Raw genomic sequence first — 24,955 nt, 5'->3', positions numbered from 1 at the left:
ACAGATATATATATATATATATATATATGTATATGAGCGAGAGAAGTGGTCAGAAAGTGAGACAGACATGTTTTCATTCAGGAGATATGGGTTCCCACCCTACCATGAGACGGCCATTCAGGAGATATGGGTTCCCATCCTACCATGAAACGGCCATGTTTTCATTCAGGAGATATGGGTTCCCATCCTACCATGAAACGGCCATGTTTTCATTCAGGAGATATGGGTTCCCATCCTACCATGAGACAGCCATGTTTTCATTTAGGAGATATGGGTTCCCATCCTACCATGAGACGGCCATGTTTTCATTCAGGAGATATGGGTTCCCATCCTACCATGAGACAGACATGTTTTCATTCAGGAGATATGGGTTCCCACCCTACCATGAGACGGCCATTCAGGAGATATGGGTTCCCATCCTACCATGAGACAGCTATGTTTTCATTTAGGAGATATGGGTTCCCATCCTACCATGAGACAGCCATGTTTTCATTCAGGAGATATGGGTTCCCATCCTACCATGAGACAGACATGTTTTCATTCAGGAGATATGGGTTCCCACCCCCATCCTACCATGAGATCGGACAGCTATGTTTTCATTCAGGAGATATGGGTTCCCATCCTACCATGAGACAGCCATGTTTTCATTCAGGAGATATGGGTTCCCCCCCATCCTACCATGAGACAGCCATGTTTTCATTCAGGAGATATGGGTTCCCATCCTACCATGAGACAGCCATGTTTTCATTCAGGAGATATGGGTTCCCATCCCCCATCCTACCATGAGACAGCCATGTTTTCATTCAGGAGATATGGGTTCCCATCCTACCATGAGACAGCCATGTTTTCATTCAGGAGATATGGGTTCCCATCCTACCATGAGACAGCCATGTTTTCATTCAGGAGATATGGGTTCCCATCCCCCATCCTACCATGAGACCTACCATGCCATGTTTTCATTCAGGAGATATGGGTTCCATCCCCATGAGACAGCCATCATTCATCCCCCCCATCCTACCATGAGACAGCCATGTTTTCATTCAGGAGATATGGGTTCCCCCCCATCCTACCATGAGACAGCCATGTTTTCATTCAGGAGATATGGGTTCCATCCTATCCTACCATGAGACAGCCATGTTTTCATTCAGGAGATATTTAGGGTTCCCATCCCCCATCCTACCATGAGACAGCCATGTTTTCATTCAGGAGATATGGGTTCCCATCCTACCATGAGACAGCCATGTTTTCATTCAGGAGATATGGGTTCCCACCCCCATCCTACCATGAGACAGACATGTTTTCATTCAGGAGATATGGGTTCCCATCCTACCATGAGACAGCCATGTTTTCATTCAGGAGATATGGGTTCCCATCCTACCATGAGACGGCCATGTTTTCATTCAGGACATATGGGTTCCATCCCCCATCCTACCATGAGACGGACATGTTTTCATTCAGGAGATATGGGTTCCATCCTACCATGAGACGGACATGTTTTCATTCAGGAGATATGGGTTCCCATCCTACCATGAGACGGCCATGTTTTCATTCAGGAGATATGGGTTCCATCCTACCATGAGACCCATGTTTTCATTACCATGAGACAGATGTTTTCATTCAGGAGATATGGGTTCCATCCTACCATGAGACGGACATGTTTTCATTCAGGAGATATGGGTTCCCATCCCCCATCCTACCATGAGACGGCCATGTTTTCATTCAGGAGATATGGGTTCCCATCCTACCATGAGACAGCCATGTTTTCATTCATGAGATATGGGTTCCATCCTACCATGAGACAGCCATGTTTTCATTCAGGAGATATGGGTTCCCATCCCCCATCCTACCATGAGACGGCCATGTTTTCATTCAGGAGATATGGGTTCCCATCCTACCATGAGACGGCCATGTTTTCATTCAGGACATATGGGTTCCATCCCCCATCCTACCATGAGACAGCCATGTTTTCATTCAGGACATATGGGTTCCATCCCCCATCCTACCATGAGACAGCCATGTTTTCATTCAGGAGATATGGGTTCCATCCTACCATGAGACGGCCATGTTTTAATTCAGGAGATATGGGTTCCCATCCCCCATCCTACCATGAGACAGCCATGTTTTCATTCAGGAGATATGGGTTCCCATCCTACCATGAGACAGCCATGTTTTCATTCAGGAGATATGGGTTCCCATCCTACAGCCATGAGACCTACCATGCCCATGTTTTCATTCAGGAGATATGGGTTCCCCATCCCCATCCTACCATGAGACAGCCATGTTTTCATTCAGGAGATATGGGTTCCATCCCCCATCCTACCATGAGACAGCCATGTTTTCATTCAGGAGATATGGGTTCCCATCCTACCATGAGACGGCCATGTTTTCATTCAGGAGATATGGGTTCCCACCTACCATATGTTTTCATTCTACCATCCTAGACAGACATGTTTTCATTCAGGAGATATGGGTTCCATCCTACCATGAGACGGACATGTTTTCATTCAGGAGATATGAGTTCCTTCCTATATGTTTTCATTCAGGTTCCCATCCCCCATCCTACCATGAGACGGCCATGTTTTCATTCAGGAGATATGGGTTCCATCCTACCATGAGACGGCCATGTTTTCATATAGTTACATATATAGTAATTAACCATCCAGAACTGTAACTAACTGTTGGTTTAGTGTCGTATGAACCATTCTGTCTTCATTCTTACCAGGATGAGGAAGAGGACCAGAGAGCATGAAGCTGGGTCACCTGACTCTGACCAGCCAACCAAGATGTTCTCCAAGTGTGAGGTAAGCAGTCTGGTCATATTCAATTGGCATGACTCTTAATTGGCTTTCTGTTGTGGAATGTTTTTGGTACGTTGTGTCCTGCTGAACACAGCCTTGTGTTGAGTCTGTACAGGGTCTGGTGTGTTCTGGTACAGGGTCTGGTGTGTTGTGTTCTGGTACAGGGTCTGGTGTGTTGTGTTCTGGTACAGGGTCTGGTGTGTTGTGTTCTGGTACAGGGTCTGGTCTGGTGTATCCTGGTACAGGGTCTGGTGTGTTGTGTTCTGGTACAGGGTCTGGTCTGGTGTGTGGTGTCTGGTGTGGTGTTCTGGTACAGGGTCTGGTGTGTTGGTTTCAGTGTGTCCTGGTTTCAGGGTCTGGTGTGTTGTGTCCTGGTTTCAGGGTCTGGTGTGGTGTGTTCTGGTACAGGGTCTGGTGTGGTGTGTCCTGGTACAGGGTCTGGTGTGTTCTGTCCTGGTTTCAGGGTCTGGTGTGTGTGTCTGGTTTCAGGGTCTGGTGTGGTGGGTCTGGTCTGTGTTCTGGTACAGGGTCTGGTGTGTTCTGTGTTCTGGTACAGGGTCTGGTGTGTTCTGGTACAGGGTCTGGTGTGTTCTGGTACAGGGTCTGGTGTGTTCTGGTACAGGGTCTGGTCTGGTGTGTTCTGGTACAGGGTCTGGTCTGGTGTGTTCTGGTACAGGGTCTGGTCTGGTGTGTTCTCTGGTGTGTTCTGGTGGTGTGTTCTGGTACAGGGTCTGGTGTGTTCTGGTACAGGGTCTGGTCTGGTGTGTTCTGGTACAGGGTCTGGTCTGGTGTGTTCTGGTACAGGGTCTGGTCTGGTGTGTTCTGGTACAGGGTCTGGTCTGGTGTGTTCTGGTACAGGGTCTGGTCTGGTGTGTTCTGGTACAGGGTCTGGTCTGGTGTGTTCTGGTACAGGGTCTGGTCTGGTGTGTTCTGGTACAGGGTCTGGTCTGGTGTGTTCTGGTACAGGGTCTGGTCTGGTGTGTTCTGGTACAGGGTCTGGTCTGGTGTGTTCTGGTACAGGGTCTGGTCTGGTGTGTCTCTGGTACAGGGTCTGGTCTGGTGTGTTCTGGTACAGGGTCTGGTCTGGTGTGTCTGTTCTGGTACAGGGTCTGGTCTGGTGTGTTCTGGTACAGGGTCTGGTCTGGTGTGTTCTGGTACAGGGTCTGGTCTGGTGTGTTCTGGTACAGGGTCTGGTCTGGTGTGTTCTGGTACAGGGTCTGGTCTGGTGTGTTCTGGTACAGGGTCTGGTCTGGTGTGTTCTGGTACAGGGTCTGGTCTGGTGTGTCCTGGTACAGGGTCTGGTCTGGTGTGTTCTGGTACAGGGTCTGGTGGTGTGTCTGGTGGGTCTGGTCTGGTGTCTGTTCTGGTACAGGGTCTGGTCTGGTGTGTTCTGGTACAGGGTCTGGTCTGGTGTGTTCTGGTACAGGGTCTGGTCTGGTGTGTTCTGTTCTGGTACAGGGTCTGGTCTGGTGTGTTCTGGTACAGGGTCTGGTCTGGTGTGTTCTGGTACAGGGTCTGGTCTGGTGTGTCCTGGTACAGGGTCTGGTCTGTGTCCTGGTACAGGGTCTGGTCTGGTGTGTTCTGGTACAGGGGGTCTGGTGTGTTCTGGTACAGGGTCTGGTCTGGTGTGTTCTGGTACAGGGTCTGGTCTGGTGTGTTCTGGTACAAGGTCTGGTCTGTTCTGGTACAGGGTCTGGTCTGGTGTGTTCTGGTACAGGGTCTGGTGTGCCCTGGTACAGGTGTGTGTGTGTAGTAACTAGGGGTGTGTGTAGTAACCAGGTGTGTAACCAGGTGTGTGTCATCCCCAGGTCCAGGGTCTGGTGTGTGTGTAGTAACCAGGTGTGTGTAGTAACCAGGTGTGTGTAGTAACCAGGTGTGTGTTCTCCACAGGTCCAGGGTCTGGTGTGTGTGTCGTAACCAGGTGTGTGTAGTAACCAGGTGTGTGTTCTCCACAGGTCCAGGGTCTGTTCTCCAGCAGGAAGTGTGTAGGGTGCCAGGTGTGTGTAGTCTGTGTGTTCTCCAAGGTCCAGGGTCTGGAGTGTGTGTAGTAACCAGGTGTGTGTCAGCTAACCAGGTGGAATGTGTAACCAGGGTCTGGTGTGTGTAGTAACCTGGTCAGTAACCAGGTGTGTGTTCTCCACAGGTCCAGGGTCTGGTGTGTGGTAGTAACCAGGTGTGTGTCTCAGACTGGAGGTAGTGTGTGAGGGGGGGTGTAGTAACCAGGTGGAGGTCCACAGGTCCAGGGTCTGGTGTGTGTCCCAGGTGTGTGTAGTGGAGGTGTGTGTAGTAACCAGGTGAGTAACCAGGTGTGTGTTCTCCACAGGTCCAGGGTCTGGTGGTGTAGTAACCAGGTGTGTGTAGTAACCAGGTGTGTGTTCTCAGACTGGTGTGGTAGTGAACCAGGTGTGTGTCCAGACTGGAGGTGTGGGGTGTGTGTAGTAACCAGGTGTGTGTAGTCCAGACCAGGTGGTGTAGTAACCAGGTGTGTGTTCTCCAGGTCCAGGGTCTGGAGGTGTGGGTAACCAGGTGTGTGTTCCAGGTGGAGGTAGTAACCAGGTGTGTGTTCTCCAGGTCCAGGGTCTGGAGGTAGGGAGGAGGGGGTAACCAGGTGTGTGTTCTAACCAGGTCCAGGTCTGCTCCAAGTTTCCAGACTGGAGGTAGGGAGGAGGTCCAGGGTCTGGTGGTGTGTTCCAGACTGGAGGTAGGGAGGTGGGGGGGTTTCCAGACTGGAGGTAGGGAGGAGGTGGGGGGGGTTCCAGACTGGAGGTAGTCCAGGGAGGTAGGGGGGGGGGGGTCCAGACTGGAGGTAGGGAGGAGGGGGGTCCAGACTGGAGGTTCCAGACTGGAGGTAGTGAGGAGGGGGGTCCAGACTGGAGGTAGGGAGGAGGGGGGTCCAGACTGGAGGTAGGGTGAGGAGGGGGGGAGGGGGGGGTCCAGACTGGAGGTGGGAGGTAGGGAGGGAGGAGGGGGGTCCAGACTGGAGGTAGGGAGGAGGGGGTCCAGACTGGAGGTAGGGAGGAGGGGGGGGGGTTCCAGACTGGAGGTAGGGAGGAGGGGGTTCCAGACTGGAGGTAGGGAGGGGGTCCAGGGAGGTGGGGGGGGGGTTCCAGACTGGAGGTAGGGAGGAGGGACTGGAGGTAGGGAGGAGGGGGGTCCAGACTGGAGGTAGGGAGGGGGGGGGGTCCAGACTGGAGGTAGGGAGGAGGGGGGTTCCAGACTGGAGGTAGGGAGGAGGGGGGTTCCAGACTGGAGGTAGGGAGGAGGAGGGGGGGGGGAGGGGGGTCCAGACTGGAGGTAGGGAGGAGGGGGGGGGGGAGGGGGTCCAGACTGGAGGTAGGGAGGAGGAGGGGGGTCCAGACTGGAGGTAGGGAGGAGGGGGGTCCAGACTGGAGGTAGGGGGGGGTAGGGGGGGGGTTCCAGACTGGAGGTAGGGAGGCAGGGGGTTCCAGACTGGAGGTAGTGAGGAGGGGGGGGGGGGTTCCAGACTGGAGGTAGGGAGGAGGGGGGGGTTCCAGACTGGAGGTAGGGAGGAGGGGGGGGGTTCCAGACTGGAGGTAGGGAGGAGGGGGGTTCCAGACTGGAGGTAGGGAGGAGGGGGTTCCAGGGAGGTAGGGGAGGGAGGGGGGGGTTCCAGACTGGAGGTAGTGAGGAGGGGGTTCCAGGGGGGGAGGAGGAGGGGGTTCCAGACTGGAGGTAGGGGAGGTAGGAGGTGGGGGTTCCAGACTGGAGGTAGGGAGGAGGGGGGGGGAGGTTCCAGACTGGAGGTAGGAGGAGGGGGTTCCAGACTGGAGGTAGGGAGGAGGAGGGGGTTCCAGACTGGAGGTCCAGGGAGGGGTGGGGGGGGTTCCAGACTGGAGGTAGGGAGGGGGGGGGGTTCCAGACTGGAGGGGGAGGAGGGGGGGTCCAGACTGGAGGTAGGGAGGTAGGGAGGAGGGGGGTCCAGACTGGAGGTAGGGAGGGGGGGGTTTCCAGACTGGAGGTAGGGTTTCCAGACTGGAGTAGGGGGGGGGTTCCAGACTGGAGGTAGGGAGGAGGGGGTTCCAGACTGGAGGTAGGGAGGGAGGGGGTCCAGACTGGAGGTAGGGAGGGAGGGGTGGGTTTCTCTAGGGGGGGATCCAGACTGGAGGTAGGGAGGGAGGGGTGTTTCTCTAGGGGGGGGTTCCAGACTGGAGGGGAATAGGGAGGGAGGGGTAACCCTGTGTTTCCAGACTGGAGGTAGGGAGTTAGGGGGGGTGTCCAGACTGGAGGTGGGGTAACCCTGGGGGGGGAATAGACTGGAGGTAGGGGGAATAGGTGTTTCTCTAGGGGGGGAATAACCCTGTGTTTCTCTAGTTAGAGGGGGAATAACCCTGTGTTTCTCTAGTTAGAGGGGGAATAACCCTGTGTTTCTCTAGTTAGAGGGGGAATAACCCTGTGTTTCTCTAGTTAGAGTGGGAATAACCCTCCCCTCTCTAGTTAGAGGGGGAATAACCCTGTGTTTCTCTAGTTAGAGGGGGAATAACCCTGTGTTTCTCTAGTTAGAGGGGAATAACCCTCCCCTCTCTAGTTAGAGGGGGAATAACCCTGTGTTTCTCTAGTTAGAGGGGGAATAACCCTGTGTTTCTCTAGTTAGAGGGGGAATAACCCTGTGTTTCTCTAGTTAGAGGGGGAATAACCCTGTGTTTCTCTAGTTAGAGGGGGAATAACCCTGTGTTTCTCTAGTTAGAGGGGGAATAACCCTCTCTAGTTAGAGGGGGAATAACCCTCTCTAGTTAGAGGGGGAATAACCCTGTGTTTCTCTAGTTAGAGGGGGAATAACCCTCTCTAGTTAGAGGGGGAATAACCCTCCTCTCTCTAGTTAGAGGGGGAATAACCCTGTGTTTCTCTAGTTAGAGGGGGAATAACCCTGTGTTTCTCTAGTTAGAGGGGGAATAACCCTCTCTCTATTCATGGGGAATAACCCTGTGTTTCTCTAGTTAGAGGGGGAATAACCCTGTGTTTCTCTAGTTAGAGGGGGAATAACCCTGTGTTTCTCTAGTTAGAGGGGGAATAACCCTCTCTCTATTCATGGGGAATAACCCTGTGTTTCTCAGGCTCACATTAAGAAGGTGAAGAGGAGGGGGGATGCTGCCATCTCTTATGTCAGGATGCTACGAGCTCCTGGAGTTAAACGCAATCAGGTAGAGACACACACACACTCCTCTCTTCTCTCTCTCTGTTCTCTCTCTGTCCTCTCTCTGTCCTCTCTCTCTCTCTGTCCTCTCTCTCTCCTCTCTCTCCTCTCTCTCTCTGTCCTCTCTCTCTCTGTCCTCTCTCTCTCTCTCCTGTCTCTCTCTGTCCTCTCTGTCCTCTCTCTCTCTCTCTCTCTCTCTGTCCTCTCTCTCTCTCTGTCCTCTCTCTCTCTCCTGTCCTCTCTCTCTCCTCTCTGTCCTCTCTCTCTCTCTCTCTGTCCTCTCTCTCTCTCTCTGTCCTCTCTCTCTCTCTCTGTCCTCTCTCTCTCTCTCTCTGTCTCTCTGTCCTCTCTCTCTCTGTCCTCTCTCTCTCTCTCTGTCCTCTCTCTCTCTCTCTGTCCTCTCTCTCTCTCTCTCTGTCCTCTCTCTCTGTCCTCCTGGTGGTAATGCATCTCTGTGAAAGATAATGAAGTGTGTTTCTCCAGAGGAGGCTGGGTTCTGGTCTTGTGGACCTGACTGAGACTGAGACTGAGAGAGGACTGAGCACTGTGGACATCAGCAGGTAGACACACACACACACACACGTCTCACACACTCACTCCACAGCACACACAGTAGGCCCTGTACCACTAAGAAATGACATTTCCTTTTCACCCCTGGCTCTGACAGGAAGTGGTGTTTCCCATCTATGAATCTACATATATTCAATATATATATATATATATATCAGGATAGTATGTGTTTATAGTATATCTATATCTCAGGACATACAGTGTGTATTTATAGTGTGTGTATATATATATATATATATCTCAGGACATATAGTGTGTGTATATATATATATATATATATATATATATATATATATATATATATATATATATATATATATATATATATATATATATATATATATATATATATATATATATATATATATATATATATATATATATATATATAAAATATATATAAAATATATCAGGACATACAGTGTGTATTTCTAGTATATATATATAGCTCAGGATGTATATATATATATATATATATATCATATATACTATAATAGGACATATAGTATGTGTTTGTATATATATATAGCTCATGTATAATAATATATATATATATATATATATATAAAATATATCAGGACATACAGTGTGTATTATATATATAGCTCAGTGTATAATATATATATATACTATAATCATATATACTATAATCAGGACTACAGTGTGTATTTCTAGTATATATATAGCTCAGGATGTATAATAATATATATATATATATATATACTATAATCATATATACTATAATCATATATACTATAATCAGGACATACAGTGTGTATTTCTAGTATATATATAGCTCAGGACGTATAGTATGTGTGTGTGTATGTATATATATATATACAAAATTAGGACATACAGTGTGTATTTCTAGTATATATGTAGCTCAGGACGTATAATAATATATATATATATATATACTATAATCAGGACATACCGTTTTGTATTTATAGTGTATATATATAGCTCAGGATGTATAATAATATATATATATACTATAATCATATATACTATAATCAGGACATACAGTGTGTATTTGTAGTGTATATATATATAGCTCAGGACGTATAATAATGTATATATATATACTATAATCATATATACTATAATCAGGACATACAGTGTGTATTTGTAGTGTGTATATATATATATATATATATATATATATAGCTCAGGACGTATAATAATAATATATATATAATATATATACTATATATATATACTATAATCATATATACTATAATCATATATACTATAATCAGGACATACAGTGTGTATTTGTAGTGTATATATATAGCTCAGGACGTATAATAATATATATATATATATATACTATAATCATATATACTATAATCAGGACATACAGTATGTGTTTGTAGTATATATATAGCTCAGGACGTATAATAATAATATATATATATATACTATAATCAGGACATACAGTATGTGTTTGTAGTGTATATATATAGCTCAGGATGTATAATAATATATATATATATATATATAATCAGGACATACAGTATGTGTTTGTAGTGTATATATATATATAGCTCAGGATATATAATAATATATATATATATATACTATAATCAGGACATACAGTGTGTGTTTGTAGTATATATATAGCTCAGGATGTATAATAATATATATATATATATACTATAATCAGGACATACAGTATGTGTTTGTAGTGTATATATATATAGCTCAGGATGTATAATAATATATATATATATACTATAATCAGGACATACAGTATGTGTTTGTAGTATATATATAGCTCAGGACGTATAATAATATATATATATACTATAATCATAAATACTATAATCAGGACATACAGTATGTGTTTGTAGTATATATATAGCTCAGGACGTATAATAATATATATATATACTATAATCATAAATACTATAATCAGGACATATAGTATGTGTTTGTAGTATATATATAGCTCAGGACGTATAATAATATATATATATATATACTATAATCAGGACATACAGTATGTGTTTGTAGTATATATGTAGCTCAGGACGTATAATAATATATATATATATACTATAATCATATATACTATAATCATATATACTATAATCAGGACATACAGTATGTGTTTGTAGTATATATATAATCAGGACATACAGTATGTGTTTGTAGTATACGGGCCTGTAAGTTCGGGAGCAGTATTTACTGCGGCGGCCATCTTGTTAGAGCCGTTGATGATAATCCACCATTTTAGTCATGTTATTGCGTTAAGATATAAAGGGTTGTGGGTACATTCAATATAACTCTACCATAAGCCGCCTCCAAAGATGTTTGGGGGGAGAATTTGTTTGTGCGTCCATGGAACATGGGACCAGCACTTTACATGTTGTGTTTTGTAATGTTTTTGTTCAGTGTTCAATAATATCTATATATACATACATCTATATCTATCTATCTATATATATACATCTATATCTATCTATCTATACATCTATATCTATCTATATCTATCTATCTATCTATATATCTATCTATATATCTATACACATCTATCTATACACATCTATATCTATATATCTATACCTCTATATCTATCTATCTATACACATCTATCTATACACATCTATATCTATATATCTATACATCTATATCTATCTATCTATATCTATATATATATATACATCTATATCTATCTATCTATCTATATATATACATCTATATCTATCTATATATCTATATATATACATCTATATCTATATATATATATATCTATATCTATCTATCTATATCTATCTATCTATCTCTATCTATCTATATCTATCTATCTCTATCTATCTATCTATATCTATCTATATATCTATATCTATCTATATATCTATATCTATCTATGTATCTATATCTATCTATATATCTATATCTATCTATATCTATATATCTATAATCCATGTTCAGGTCAGATTCTGATGAGGACGACTCAGCTGAGAAGCAGAGGAAGAGGAAGGTTGTCGATGGTTTCTGGCAGAAAATGGTAACGTATACACACACACCTACACACACACACACCTACACACACACACACCTACACACACACACACACTACACACACACACACCTACACACACACACACTACACACACACACACCTACACACACACACACCTACACACACACACACCCTACACACACACACACCTACACACACACACCTACACACACACACCTACACACACACACACCTACACACACCTACACACACCTACACACACCTACACACACCTACACACACCTACACACACCTACACACACACCTACACACACACACACCAACACACACACACACACCAACACACTCACACACACACCTACACACACACTCACACACACACCTACACACACACACACCTACACACACACACACCTACACACACACACACCTACACACACACACACACACACACACACACACACACACACACACCTACACTCACACACACACACACACACACCTACACACACACACCTACACACACACACACCTACACACACACACACACACACACCTACACACACACACACACACCCACACCCACACACACCTACACACACCTACACACACACACCTACACACACACACCTACACACACACACCTACACACACACACCTACACACACACACACACCTACACACACACACACCTACACACACACACCTACACACACCTACACACACACACACCTACACACACACACCTACACACACCTACACACACACACACCTACACACACACACACACTACACACACACACACACACCTACACACACACACACCTACACACACACTACACACACCTACACACACACACACACACACCTACACACACACCTACACACACACACACACACACACTACACACACACACACACCTACACACCTACACACACACCTACACACACCTACACACCTACACACACCTACACACACACACACACCTACACACACACTCACCTACACACACACTCACCTACACACACACTCACCTACACACACACTCACCTACACACACACTTACCTACACACACACACTCACCTACACACACACTCACCTACACACACACTCACCTACACACACACTCACCTACACACACACTCACCTACACACACACTCACCTACACACACTCACCTACACACACACTCACCTACACACACACTCACCTACACACACTCACCTACACACACACTCACCTACACACACACTCACCTACACACACACTCACCTACACACACACTCACCTACACACACACTCACCTACACACACTCACCTACACACACACTCACCTACACACACTCACCTACACACACACTCACCTACACACACACACACTCACCTACACACACACACTCACCTACACACACACACTCACCTACACACACACACTCACCTACACACACACACTCACCTACACACACACACTCACCTACACACACACACACACTCACCTACACACACACTCACCTACACACACACTCACCTACACACACACTCACCTACACACACCTACACACACACACACACACACACACACACCTACACACACACACACACCTACACACACACACACACCTACACACACACACACCTACACACACACACACCTACACACACACACACACCTACACACACACACACCTACACACACACACACACACCTACACACACACACACACCTACACACACACACACACACACTACACACACACACCTACACACACACACACACCTACACACACACACACACCTACACACACACCTACACACACACACACACACCTACACACACACACACCTACACACACACTCACCTACACACACACTCACCTACACACACACTCACCTACACACACACTCACCTACACACACACTCACCTACACACACACTCACCTACACACACACTCACCTACACACACACTCACCTACACACACACTCACCTACACACACACTCACCTACACACACACTCACCTACACACACACTCACCTACACACACACTCACCTACACACACTCACCTACACACACACTCACCTACACACACACACACACTCACCTACACACACACACACACTCACCTACACACACACACACACTCACCTACACACACACTCACCTACACACACACTCACCTACACACACACACACACACCTACACACACACACTCACCTACACTCACCTACACACCTACACACACACACCTACACACACACACCTACACACACACACCTACACACCCCCATCTCATACACCGCTACTGATTCTGATACTTCTGAGACTGATAGGTTCTGATACTAACAGCTTGTCTGTGATTGGTTGTTTGTCTCTCTAGATGTCCAATAAAAAGCCCCAGACAGGAAGAGAGAAAAAGAGAGGAATGGAAAGAAACACAACATCCCTCTTCCTCCGACCACTCCTCCTCTTCCTCCGACCACTCCTCGTTCTCCTCTTCCTCCCGTTCTCTCTCCTCAAGTACTGGTAGGTTTCTGCTACACTCTGACCTCTTCCTCCTACCTCCTACCTCCCCTCGTCTTCCTCCTACCTTTCCTCCTCTTCCTCCTACCTCTCCTCCTCCATCTCGTTCTCCTCTTCCTCTCTCCTCAAGTACCGGTAGGTTCCTGCTACACTCTGACCTCTTCCTCCTACCTCCCCTCGTCTTCCTCCTACCTTTCCTCCTCTTCCTCCTACCTCTCCTCCTCCATCTCGTTCTCCTCTTCCTCTCTCCTCAAGTACCGGTAGGTTCCTGCTACTCTCTGACCTCTTCCTCCTACCTCCCCTCGTCTTCCTCCTACCTTTCCTCCTCTTCCTCCTACCTCCCCTCCTCCATCTCGTTCTCCTCTTCCTCTCTCCTCAAGTACCGGTAGGTTCCTGCTACACTCTGACCTCTTCCTCCTACCTCCCCTCGTCTTCCTCCTACAATTCCTCCTCTTCCTCCTACCTCTCCTCCTCCATCTCGTTCTCCTCTTCCTCTCTCCTCAAGTACCGGTAGGTTCCTACTACACTCTGACCACTGCATAATAAAGGAGTTATTAGTGGTTATTAGTGGTTATTAGTGGTTATTAGTGGTTATTAGTAGGCATTAGTGGTTATTAATGGTTATTAGTGGTTATTAGTAGGTACTAGTGGTTATTAGTGGTTATTAGTGGTTATTAGTGGTTATTAGTGGTTATTAGTAGGTGTTTGTGGGTATTAGTGGTTATTAGTGGGTATTAGTGGGTATTAGTGGTTATTAGTGGGTATTAGTGGTTATTGGTGGTTATTAGTAGGTGTTAGTGGTTATTAGTGGTTATTAGTGGTTATTAGTGGTTATTAGTGGGTATTAGTGGTTATTAGTGGGTATTAGTGGTTATTAGCGGGTATTAGCGGGTATTAGTGGCTATTAGTGGCTATTAGTGGCTATTAGTGGCTATTAGTGGCTATTAGTGGTTATTAGCGGTTATTAGCAGGTATTAGCAGGTATTAGTAGGTATTAGTGGTTATTAGTGGTTATTAGTAGGTATTAGTAGGTATTAGTGGTTATTAGTAGGTATTAGTGGTTATTAGTAGGTATCGGTGGTTATTAGTGGTTATTGGTGGTTATTAGTAGGTATTAGCGGTTATTAGCAGGTATTAGTAGGTATTAGTGGTTATTAGTAGGTATTAGTGGTTATTAGTAGGTATTAGTGGTTATTAGTATGTATTAGTGGTTATTGGTGGTTATTAGTAGGTATTAGTGGTTATTAGTGGTTATTAGTGGTTATTAGTGGTTATTAGTATGCATTAGTGGTTATTAGTGGTTATTAGCGGTTATTTGCGGTTATTGGTGGTTATTAGTAGGTATTAGTGGTTATTAGTAGGCATTAGTGGTTATTAGTGGTTATTAGTAGGTATTAGTGGTTATTAGTAGGTATTAGTAGGTATTAGTGGGTATTAGTAGGTATTAGTAGGTATTAGTGGCTATTAATGGTTATTAGTAGTTATTAGTAGTTATTTGTGGTTATTAATAGTCATTGGTGGTTATTAGTAGTTATTAGTAGTCATCGGTAGTTATTGGTAGTTATTAGTAGTTATTGGTGGTTATTAGTAGTTATTAGTAGTTGGTAGTTATTAGTAGTTTGTAGTTCGTGGTTATTGGTAGTTATTAGTGGTTAGTAGTGGTTAGTAGTGGTTATTGGTAGTTATTAGTAGTTGTTTGTAGTTCGTGGTTATTTGTGGTTATTAGTAGTTTGTAGTTATTAGTGGTTGTTTGTAGTTATTAGTGGTTGTTAGTAGTTATTAGTGGTTGTTAGTAGTTTGTGGTTGTTAGTAGTTTGTGGTTGTTAGTAGTTTGTAGTTATTAGTAGTTTGTGGTTGTTAGTAGTTGTTAGTAGTTTGTAGTTATTAGTGGTTATTAGTAGCTAGTAGTTATTAGTAGTTTGTAGTTATTAGTAGTTTGTAGTTATTAGTAGTTTGTAGTTATTAGTGGTTGTTAGTAGTTATTAGTGGTTGTTTAGTAGTTTGTGGTTATTAGTAGTTTGTAGTTATTAGTAGTTTGTAGTTATTAGTAGTTTGTAGTAGTTATTAGTAGTTAGTAGTTTGTAGTTATTAGTGGTTGTTAGTAGTTTGTAGTTATTAGTAGTTTGTAGTTATTAGTAGTTTGTAGTTATTAGTAGTTTGTAGTTATTAGTAGTTTGTAGTTATTAGTAGTTTGTAGTTATTAGTAGTTAGTAGTTATTAGTAGTTTGTAGTTATTAGTAGTTATTAGTAGTTTGTAGTTTGTAGTTATTAGTGGTTGTTAGTAGTTTGTAGTTGTTAGTAGTTAGTGGTTATTAGTAGTTTGTAGTTGTTAGTAGTTATTAGTAGTTTGTATTTATTAGTAGTTTGTAGTTATTAGTGGTTATTAGTAGGTATTAGTGGTTATTAGTGGGTATTAGCGGTTATTAGCAGGTATTAGCAGGTATTAGTGGTTATTAGTGGTTATTAGTAGGTATTAGTGGTTATTAGTAGGTATTAGTGGTTATTAGTAGGTATTAGTAGGTATTAGTGGTTATTAGTAGGTATCAGTGGTTATTAGTGGTTATTGGTGGTTATTGGTGGTTATTAGTGGTTATTAGTGGTTATTAGCGGTTATTAGCAGGTATTAGTAGGTATTAGTGGTTATTAGTGGTTATTAGTAGGTATTAGTGGTTATTAGTAGGTATTAGTGGTTATTAGTAGGCATTAGTGGTTATTAGTAGGTATTAGTGGTTATTGGTGGTTATTAGTGGTTATTAGTGGTTATTAGTAGGTATTAGTGGTTATTAGTAGGTATCAGTGGTTATTGGTGGTTATTGGTGGTTATTAGTGGTTATTAGTGGTTATTAGCGGTTATTAGCAGGTATTAGTAGGTATTAGTGGTTATTAGTGGCTATTAGTAGGTATTAGCGGTTATTAGTAGGTATTAGTAGGTATTAGTGGTTATTGGTGGTTATTGGTGGTTATTAGTAGATATTGGTGGTTATTGGTGGTTATTGGTGGTTATTAGTGGTTATTAGTAGGTATTAGCGGTTATTGGTGGTTATTAGTGGGTATTAGTGGTTATTAGTGGGTATTAGTGGTTAATGGTGGGTATTAGTGGTTATTAGTAGGTATTAGTGGTTATTAGTAGGTATTAGTGGTTATTAGTAGGTATTAGTGGTTATTAGTGGGTATTAGTGGTTATTAGTAGGTATTAGTGGTTATTAGTGGTTATTAGTAGGTATTAGTGGTTATTAGTGGTTATTAGTGGTTATTAGTGGTTATTAGTGGTTATTAGCAGGTATTAGTAGGTATTAGTGGTTATTAGTGGTTATTAGTAGGTATTAGTGGTTATTAGTAGGTATTAGTGGTTATTAGTAGGCATTAGTGGTTATTAGTAGGTATTAGTGGTTATTGGTGGTTATTAGTGGTTATTAGTGGTTATTAGTAGGTATTAGTGGTTATTAGTAGGTATCAGTGGTTATTGGTGGTTATTAGTGGTTATTAGTGGTTATTAGCGGTTATTAGCAGGTATTAGTAGGTATTAGTGGTTATTAGTGGTTATTAGTAGGTATTAGTGGTTATTAGTAGGTATTAGTGGTTATTAGTAGGTATTAGTGGTTATTGGTGGTTATTGGTGGTTATTGGTGGTTATTGGTGGTTATTAGTAGATATTAGTGGTTATTGGTGGTTATTGGTGGTTATTGGTGGTTATTAGTAGGTATTAGCGGTTGGTGGTTATTAGTAGGTATTAGTGGGTATTAGTGGTTATTAGTGGGTATTAGTGGTTAATGGTGGGTATTAGTGGTTATTAGTGGGTATTAGTGGTTATTAGTAGGTATTAGTGGTTATTAGTAGGTATTAGTGGTTATTAGTGGGTATTAGTGGTTATTAGTAGGTATTAGTGGTTATTAGTGGTTATTAGTAGGTTATTAGTGGTTATTAGTGGTTATTAGTGGGTATTAGTGGGTATTAGTGGTTATTAGTAGGTATTAGTGGTTATTAGTGGTTATTAATGGTTATTAGTAGGTATTAGTGGTTATTAGTAGGTATTAGCGGCTATTAGTGGTTATTAGTAGGTATTAGTAGGTATTAGTGGTTATTAGTAGGTATTAGTGGTTATTAGTAGGTATTGGTGGTTATTAGTAGTTATTAGTAGTTATTAGTGGTTATTGGTGGTTATTAGTAGTTATTAGTAGGTATTAGTGGCTATTAATGGTTATTAGTAGTTATTAGTAGTTATTTGTGGTTATTAATAGTCATTGGTGGTTATTAGTAGTTATTAGTAGTTATCGGTAGTTATTGGTAGTTATTAGTAGTTATTGGTGGTTATTAGTGGTTATTAGTAGGTATTAGCGGTTATTAGCGGTTATTGGTGGTTATTAGTAGGTATTAGTGGTTATTAGTGGTTATTAGTAGGTATTAGTGGTTATTAGTAGGTATTAGTGGTTATTAGTAGGTATTAGTGGTTATTAGTAGGTATTAGTGGTTATTAGTAGGTATCAGTGGTTATTCGTGGTTATTAGTAGGTATTAGTTGTTATTAGTGGTTATTAGTAGGTATTAGTGGTTGTTAGTGGTTATTAGCGGTTATTAGTGGTTATTAGCGGCTATTAGTGGATATTAGTAGGTATTAGTGGTTATCAGTAGGTATTAGCGGCTATTAGTGGTTATTAGTAGGTATTAGTAGGTATTAGTGGTTATTAGTAGGTATTAGTGGTTATTAGTAGGTATTGGTGGTTATTAGTAGTTATTAGTAGTTATTAGTGGTTATTGGTGGTTATTAGTAGTTATTAGTAGGTATTAGTGGCTATTAATGGTTATTAGTAGTTATTAGTAGTTATTTGTGGTTATTAATAGTCATTGGTGGTTATTAGTAGTTATTAGTAGTTATCGGTAGTTATTGGTAGTTATTAGTAGTTATTGGTGGTTATTAGTGGTTATTAGTAGGTATTAGCGGTTATTAGCGGTTATTGGTGGTTATTAGTAGGTATTAGTGGTTATTAGTGGTTATTAGTAGGTATTAGTGGTTATTAGTAGGTATTAGTGGTTATTAGTAGGTATTAGTGGTTATTAGTAGGTATTAGTGGTTATTAGTAGGTATCAGTGGTTATTCGTGGTTATTAGTAGGTATTAGTTGTTATTAGTGGTTATTAGTAGGTATTAGTGGTTGTTAGTGGTTATTAGCGGTTATTAGTGGTTATTAGCGGCTATTAGTGGATATTAGTAGGTATTAGTGGTTATCAGTAGGTATTAGCGGCTATTAGTGGTTATTAGTAGGTATTAGTAGGTATTAGTGGTTATTAGTAGGTATTAGTGGTTATTAGTAGGTATTGGTGGTTATTAGTAGTTATTAGTAGTTATTAGTGGTTATTGGTGGTTATTAGTAGTTATTAGTAGGTATTAGTGGCTATTAATGGTTATTAGTAGTTATTAGTAGTTATTTGTGGTTATTAATAGTCATTGGTGGTTATTAATAGTTATTAGTAGTTATCGGTAGTTATTGGTAGTTATTAGTAGTTATTGGTGGTTATTAGTAGTTATTAGTGGTTATTGGTAGTTATTAGTGGTTAGTAGTGGTTATTGGTAGTTATTGGTAGTTATTAGTAGTTGTTTGTAGTTCGTGGTTATTTGTGGTTATTAGTAGTTTGTGGTTATTAGTAGTTTGTAGTTATTAGTGGTTTGTAGTTATTAGTGGTTGTTTGTAGTTATTAGTGGTTGTTAGTAGTTTGTGGTTGTTAGTAGTTTGTGGTTGTTTGTAGTTCGTGGTTATTAGTAGTTTGTGGTTATTAGTAGTTTGTGGTTATTAGTAGTTTGTGGTTATTAGTAGTTTGTGGTTATTAGTAGTTTTTAGTAGTTTGTAGTTATTAGTAGTTTGTAGTTATTAGTTTGTAGTTATTAGTGGTTGTTAGTAGTTATTAGTGGTTGTTTAGTAGTTTGTGGTTATTAGTAGTTTGTGGTTATTAGTAGTTTGTGGTTATTAGTAGTTTGTAGTAGTTATTAGTAGTTTGTAGTAGTTATTAGTAGTTAGTAGTTTGTAGTTATTAGTGGTTATTAGTGGTTATTAGTAGCTAGTAGTTATTAGTAGTTTGTAGTTATTAGTGGTTGTTAGTAGTTAGTGGTTGTTAGTAGTTTGTGGTTATTAGTAGTTTGTGGTTATTAGTAGTTTGTAGTTATTAGTAGTTATTAGTAGTTTGTAGTTATTAGTAGTTTGTAGTTATTAGTAGTTATTAGTAGTTTGTAGTTATTAGTAGTTATTAGTAGTTTGTAGTTATTAGTAGTTATTAGTAGTTTGTAGTTATTAGTAGTTTGTGGTTATTAGTAGTTTGTGGTTATTAGTAGTTTGTGGTTATTAGTAGTTATTAGTAGTTTGTAGTTTGTAGTTATTAGTGGTTGTTAGTAGTTTGTAGTTATTAGTAGTTTGTGGTTGTTAGTAGTTTGTGGTTGTTCGTAGTTTGTAGTTGTTCGTAGTTATTAGTAGTTTGTAGTTATTAGTAGTTTGTAGTTGTTCGTAGTTATTAGTAGTTATTATCCAGCAACATTATAATAATAATGCTTCTGAAAGGAGTTATTTTCTTGTCTTCCTCTCTGTATCAAGCCTTGTAACCTCTCCCTTCCCTTGTGTGTGTAGAAGGTCGAGGCGTCTGTCGTCCCGGTGACCAGACCGCCAGCCACGTCGCCAGTTAAAACGGAGTGCACGGTGAAGATGGAAAACACCGTTAAGACCGAGGAGTCCCCGTGTCCTCTAGTCGCTCTTCGTGTTCCTCCGTCTCAGAGTGAGCTGCTGTCCCATCTCCCTCCTCTCCCCCCGACCCCTTTCCCTTCCTCCCTCCCCCTCGAGGCGGCCTCCTACTCCATCCCCCAGAAGCCCCTTGTACACCTGGCCCGTATCCGAAACCCTGCCCCGTGTCTGGTCATCCACTGGAGGGTCACTGAGGAAGACGCCGCGGCGCCCGACATGGACAGTTACAGGTACAGACACACGGAGCGTCCCGGCTCTAGTTACAGACACACGGAGCGACCCGGCTCTAGTTAAAGGTACAGACACACGGAGCGACCCAGCTCTAGTTACAGGTACAGACACACGGAGCGACCTGGCTCTAGTTACAGGTACAGACACACGGAGAGACCTGGCTCTAGTTACAGGTACAGACACACGGAGAGACCTGGCTCTAGTTACAGGTACAGACACACGGAGCGACCCGGCTCTAGTTACAGGTACAGACACACGGAGAGACCTGGCTCTAGTTACAGGTACAGACACGCGGAGCGACCCGGCTCTAGTTACAGGTACAGACACACGGAGCGACCCGGCTCTAGTTACAGACACACGGAGCGACCCGGCTCAAGTTACAGACACACGGAGCGACCCGGCTCTAGTTACAGACACACGGAGCGACCCGGCTCTAGTTACAGGTACAGACACACGGAGAGACCCGGCTCTAGTTACAGGTACAGACACACGGAGAGACCCGGCTCTAGTTACAGACACACGGAGCGACCCGGCTCTAGTTACAGACACACGGAGCGACCCGGCTCTAGTTACAGACACACGGAGCGACCCGGCTCAAGTTACAGACACACGGAGCGACCCGGCTCAGGGTTACAGACACACGGAGCGACCCGGCTCTAGTTACAGACACACGGAGCGACCCGGCTCTAGTTACAGGTACAGACACACGGAGAGACCCGGCTCTAGTTACAGGTACAGACACACGGAGAGACCCGGCTCTAGTTACAGACACACGGAGCGACCCGGCTCTAGTTACAGACACACGGAGCGACCCGGCTCTAGTTACAGACACAAGGAGAGACCCGGCTCTAGTTACAGGTACAGACACACGGAGCGACCCGGCTCTAGTTACAGGTACAGACACACGGAGAGACCCGGCTCTAGTTACAGGTACAGACACACGGAGCGACCCGGCTCTAGTTACAGGTACAGACACACGGAGCGACCCGGCTCTAGTTACAGGTACAGACACACGGAGAGACCCGGCTCTAGTTACAGACACACGGAGCGACCCGGCTCTAGTTACAGACAGACACACGAGCGACCCGGCTCTAGTTACAGACACAAGGAGAGACCCGGCTCTAGTTACAGGTACAGACACACGGAGCGACCCGGCTCTAGTTACAGGTACAGACACACGGAGAGACCCGGCTCTAGTTACAGGTACAGACACACGGAGCGACCCGGCTCTAGTTACAGGTACAGACACACGGAGCGACCCGGCTCTAGTTACAGGTACAGACACACGGAGCGACCCGGCTCTAGGTACAGACACACGGAGCGACCCGGCTCTAGGTACAGACACACGGAGCGACCCGGCTCTAGGTACAGACACACGGAGCGACCCGGCTCTAGTTACAGACACAAGGAGAGACCCGGCTCTAGTTACAGACACACGGAGCGACCCGGCTCTAGTTACAGACACAAGGAGAGACCCGGCTCTAGTTACAGACACACGGAGCGACCCGGCTCTAGTTACAGACACACGGAGCGACCCGGCTCTAGTTACAGACACACGGAGCGACCCGGCTCTAGTTACAGACACACGGAACGACCCGGCTCTAGTTACAGACACACGGAGCGACCCGGCTCTAGTTACAGACACACGGAGCGACCCGGCTCTAGTTACAGACACACGGAGCGACCCGGCTCTAGTTACAGACACACGGAGCGACCCGGCTCTAGTTACAGACACACGGAGCGACCCGGCTCTAGTTACAGACACACGGAGCGACCCGGCTCTAGCCGTCAATGAAAGTGAATGGGATGTGTGCAATTTGTCAAACTTTCAAATCAACTGATCAAATCCCCCTCCCTCTCTCCTCCCTCTCTTCCCTCCCTCTCTCTCCTTCCTCCCCCTCCCTCTCTCCTCCCTCTCTCCACCCCCCTCTACCCCTCCCCCTCTCTCTCCTCCCTCTACCCCTCCCTCTACCCCTCCCTCTACCCCTCCCTCTCTCTCCTCCCTCTACCCCTCCCTCTCCCCCTTCCCTCTCTCCCTTCCCTCTCTCCCCTCCCTCTTCCCGCTCTCCTCCCTCTCTCCCTCCCTCTACCCCTCCCTCTCTCCCTCCCTCTACCCCTCCCTCTCTCTCCTCCCTCTACCCCTCCCTCTCTCTCCTCCCTCTACCCCTCCCTCTCTCCTCCCTCTACCCCTCCCTCTCTCCCTCCCTCCCTCCCTCTCTCTCCTCCCTCTACCCCTCCCTCTCTCTCCTCTCTACCCCTCCCTCTCTCTCCTCCCTCCCTCTCTCTCCCTCCCTCTCTCTCTCTCTCCTCCCTCCCTCCCTCCCTCCCCCCCCCTCTCTCTCTCCCTTCCCTCTCCCTCTTCTCTCTCCCCTCCCTCTCTCTCTCCCTTCCCTCCAGTATCTACATCGCTCAGGAGAGTCATAGCAGCAGCGTCTCCCCGTCCTGGAGGAATGTGGGTGTGGTCAAGGCCCTGGCCCTGCCCATGGCTGTCACGGTAACCAAGTACCAATCGGGTACCACCTACGTCATCGTGGTGGGCAAGGACCGGTATGGTCGCTACGGACCGTACAGCGACGTACAGACTGTCCTCCTGGCATAGAGACGTGGCTGGGAGTTCTGGTCGTCTAGATTGAAGGCCACTTTCTCCCCCCCCTCTCCCTCCCTCCCTCCAGAGGTGAGAGTTGAAAGGTTACTGAGATCTAGTGACCTGCTAGACTACGGGAATTCTCTGTGCTACCATCTAAAGAGGAACAGGAGGAGGCGAATAAAAATGATTTTTTGTTGTGTGTTTTCAATAGCATTACCGATCCGATGAAACATACTCATCGACGCATGTCCCAACTCATTCCACGGAGGGGAGGGGGGCTGAGCGTCTGGGGGGGGCTGGCTGAGCATCTGTGGGGGGGGTTCACTCCACCCTTGTACTTGATTTGATGAATTTAAGGTCACTAATTAGTGAGGAACTAACCTGAACGTAGACCTAGTGAACAACATAGAGACTTCACCTAACTAACCTGAAATATTAGGCTGACGAGGACGGGGTTTAAAGCAGGCAGGAAAGGTAAACTGGGTGGTGATTCGTCCTTCGTCACCGCGGTAACCAACCCGGTGTCGGTCCGTTTTACGCATGTTTAATCACTCGTCTTTAATCTCTGAAACCCAGAACCAACGTCTGGCCTAGTTGAGTCTACTCTGTTAGTATATCTGTCCTAGTTGAGTCTACTCTGTTAGTACATCTGGCCTAGTTGAGTCAACTCTGTTAGTACGTCTGGCCTAGTTGAGTCAACTCTGTTAGTACGTCTGGCCTAGTTGAGTCAACTCTGTTAGTACGTCTGGCCTAGTTGAGTCAACTCTGTTAGTACGTCTGGCCTAGTTGAGTCAACTCTGTTAGTACGTCTGGCCTAGTTGAGTCAACTCTGTTAGTACGTCTGGCCTAGTTGAGTCAACTCTGTTAGTACGTCTGGCCTAGTTGAGTCAACTCTGTTAGTACGTCTGGCCTAGTTGAGTCAACTCTGTTAGTACGTCTGGCCTAGTTGAGTCAACTCTGTTAGTACGTCTGGCCTAGTTGAGTCAACTCTGTTAGTACGTCTGGCCTAGTTGAGTCAACTCTGTTAGTACGTCTGGCCTAGTTGAGTCAACTCTGTTAGTACGTCTGGCCTAGTTGAGTCAACTCTGTTAGTACGTCTGGCCTAGTTGAGTCAACTCTGTTAGTACGTCTGGCCTAGTTGAGTCAACTCTGTTAGTACGTCTGGCCTAGTTGAGTCAACTCTGTTAGTACGTCTGGCCTAGTTGAGTCAACTCTGGCTGGCCTAGTTGAGTCAACTCTGTTAGTACGTCTGGCCTAGTTGAGTCAACTCTGTTAGTACGTCTGGCCTAGTTGAGTCAACTCTGTTAGTACGTCTGGCCTAGTTGAGTCAACTCTGTTAGTACGTCTGGCCTAGTTGAGTCAACTCTGTTAGTACGTCTGGCCT

At 44.4% G+C, this 24,955-nt stretch overlaps 1 protein-coding gene across 1 annotated transcript; it reads left to right on the top strand.

Moving 5' to 3' along the window:
* The first annotated feature begins 14,156 nt into the window (after window positions 1-14,156).
* LOC121844527 (activating transcription factor 7-interacting protein 1-like) lies at window positions 14,157-23,849 on the top strand. The gene is made up of 3 exons (XM_042314748.1): window positions 14,157-14,168; window positions 20,643-20,983; window positions 23,382-23,849. Exons 2-3 carry the CDS (start codon window positions 20,718-20,720, stop codon window positions 23,581-23,583), a joined length of 468 nt encoding a protein of 155 aa, XP_042170682.1. The 5' UTR covers window positions 14,157-14,168; window positions 20,643-20,717; the 3' UTR covers window positions 23,584-23,849.
* The last annotated feature ends 1,106 nt before the right edge of the window (window positions 23,850-24,955 follow it).

This window comes from Oncorhynchus tshawytscha, unplaced genomic scaffold, assembly GCF_018296145.1.
Source record: "Oncorhynchus tshawytscha isolate Ot180627B unplaced genomic scaffold, Otsh_v2.0 Un_contig_5782_pilon_pilon, whole genome shotgun sequence".
Classification (NCBI taxonomy): Eukaryota; Metazoa; Chordata; class Actinopteri; order Salmoniformes; family Salmonidae; genus Oncorhynchus; species Oncorhynchus tshawytscha.
The sequence above is the reverse complement of the archived record's forward strand: the minus strand, read 5'-3'. Positions and strand labels throughout refer to the sequence as shown.

Bases quoted from the DNA above. Each gene is read 5' to 3' on its own strand.
- LOC121844527 (XM_042314748.1), top strand. From the start codon at position 20,718: ATGGAAAACACCGTTAAGACCGAGGAGTCCCCGTGTCCTCTAGTCGCT. The intron at 20,984-23,381 runs GTACAGACACAC...CCTTCCCTCCAG, and splicing joins CCCGACATGGACAGTTACAG to TATCTACATCGCTCAGGAGA.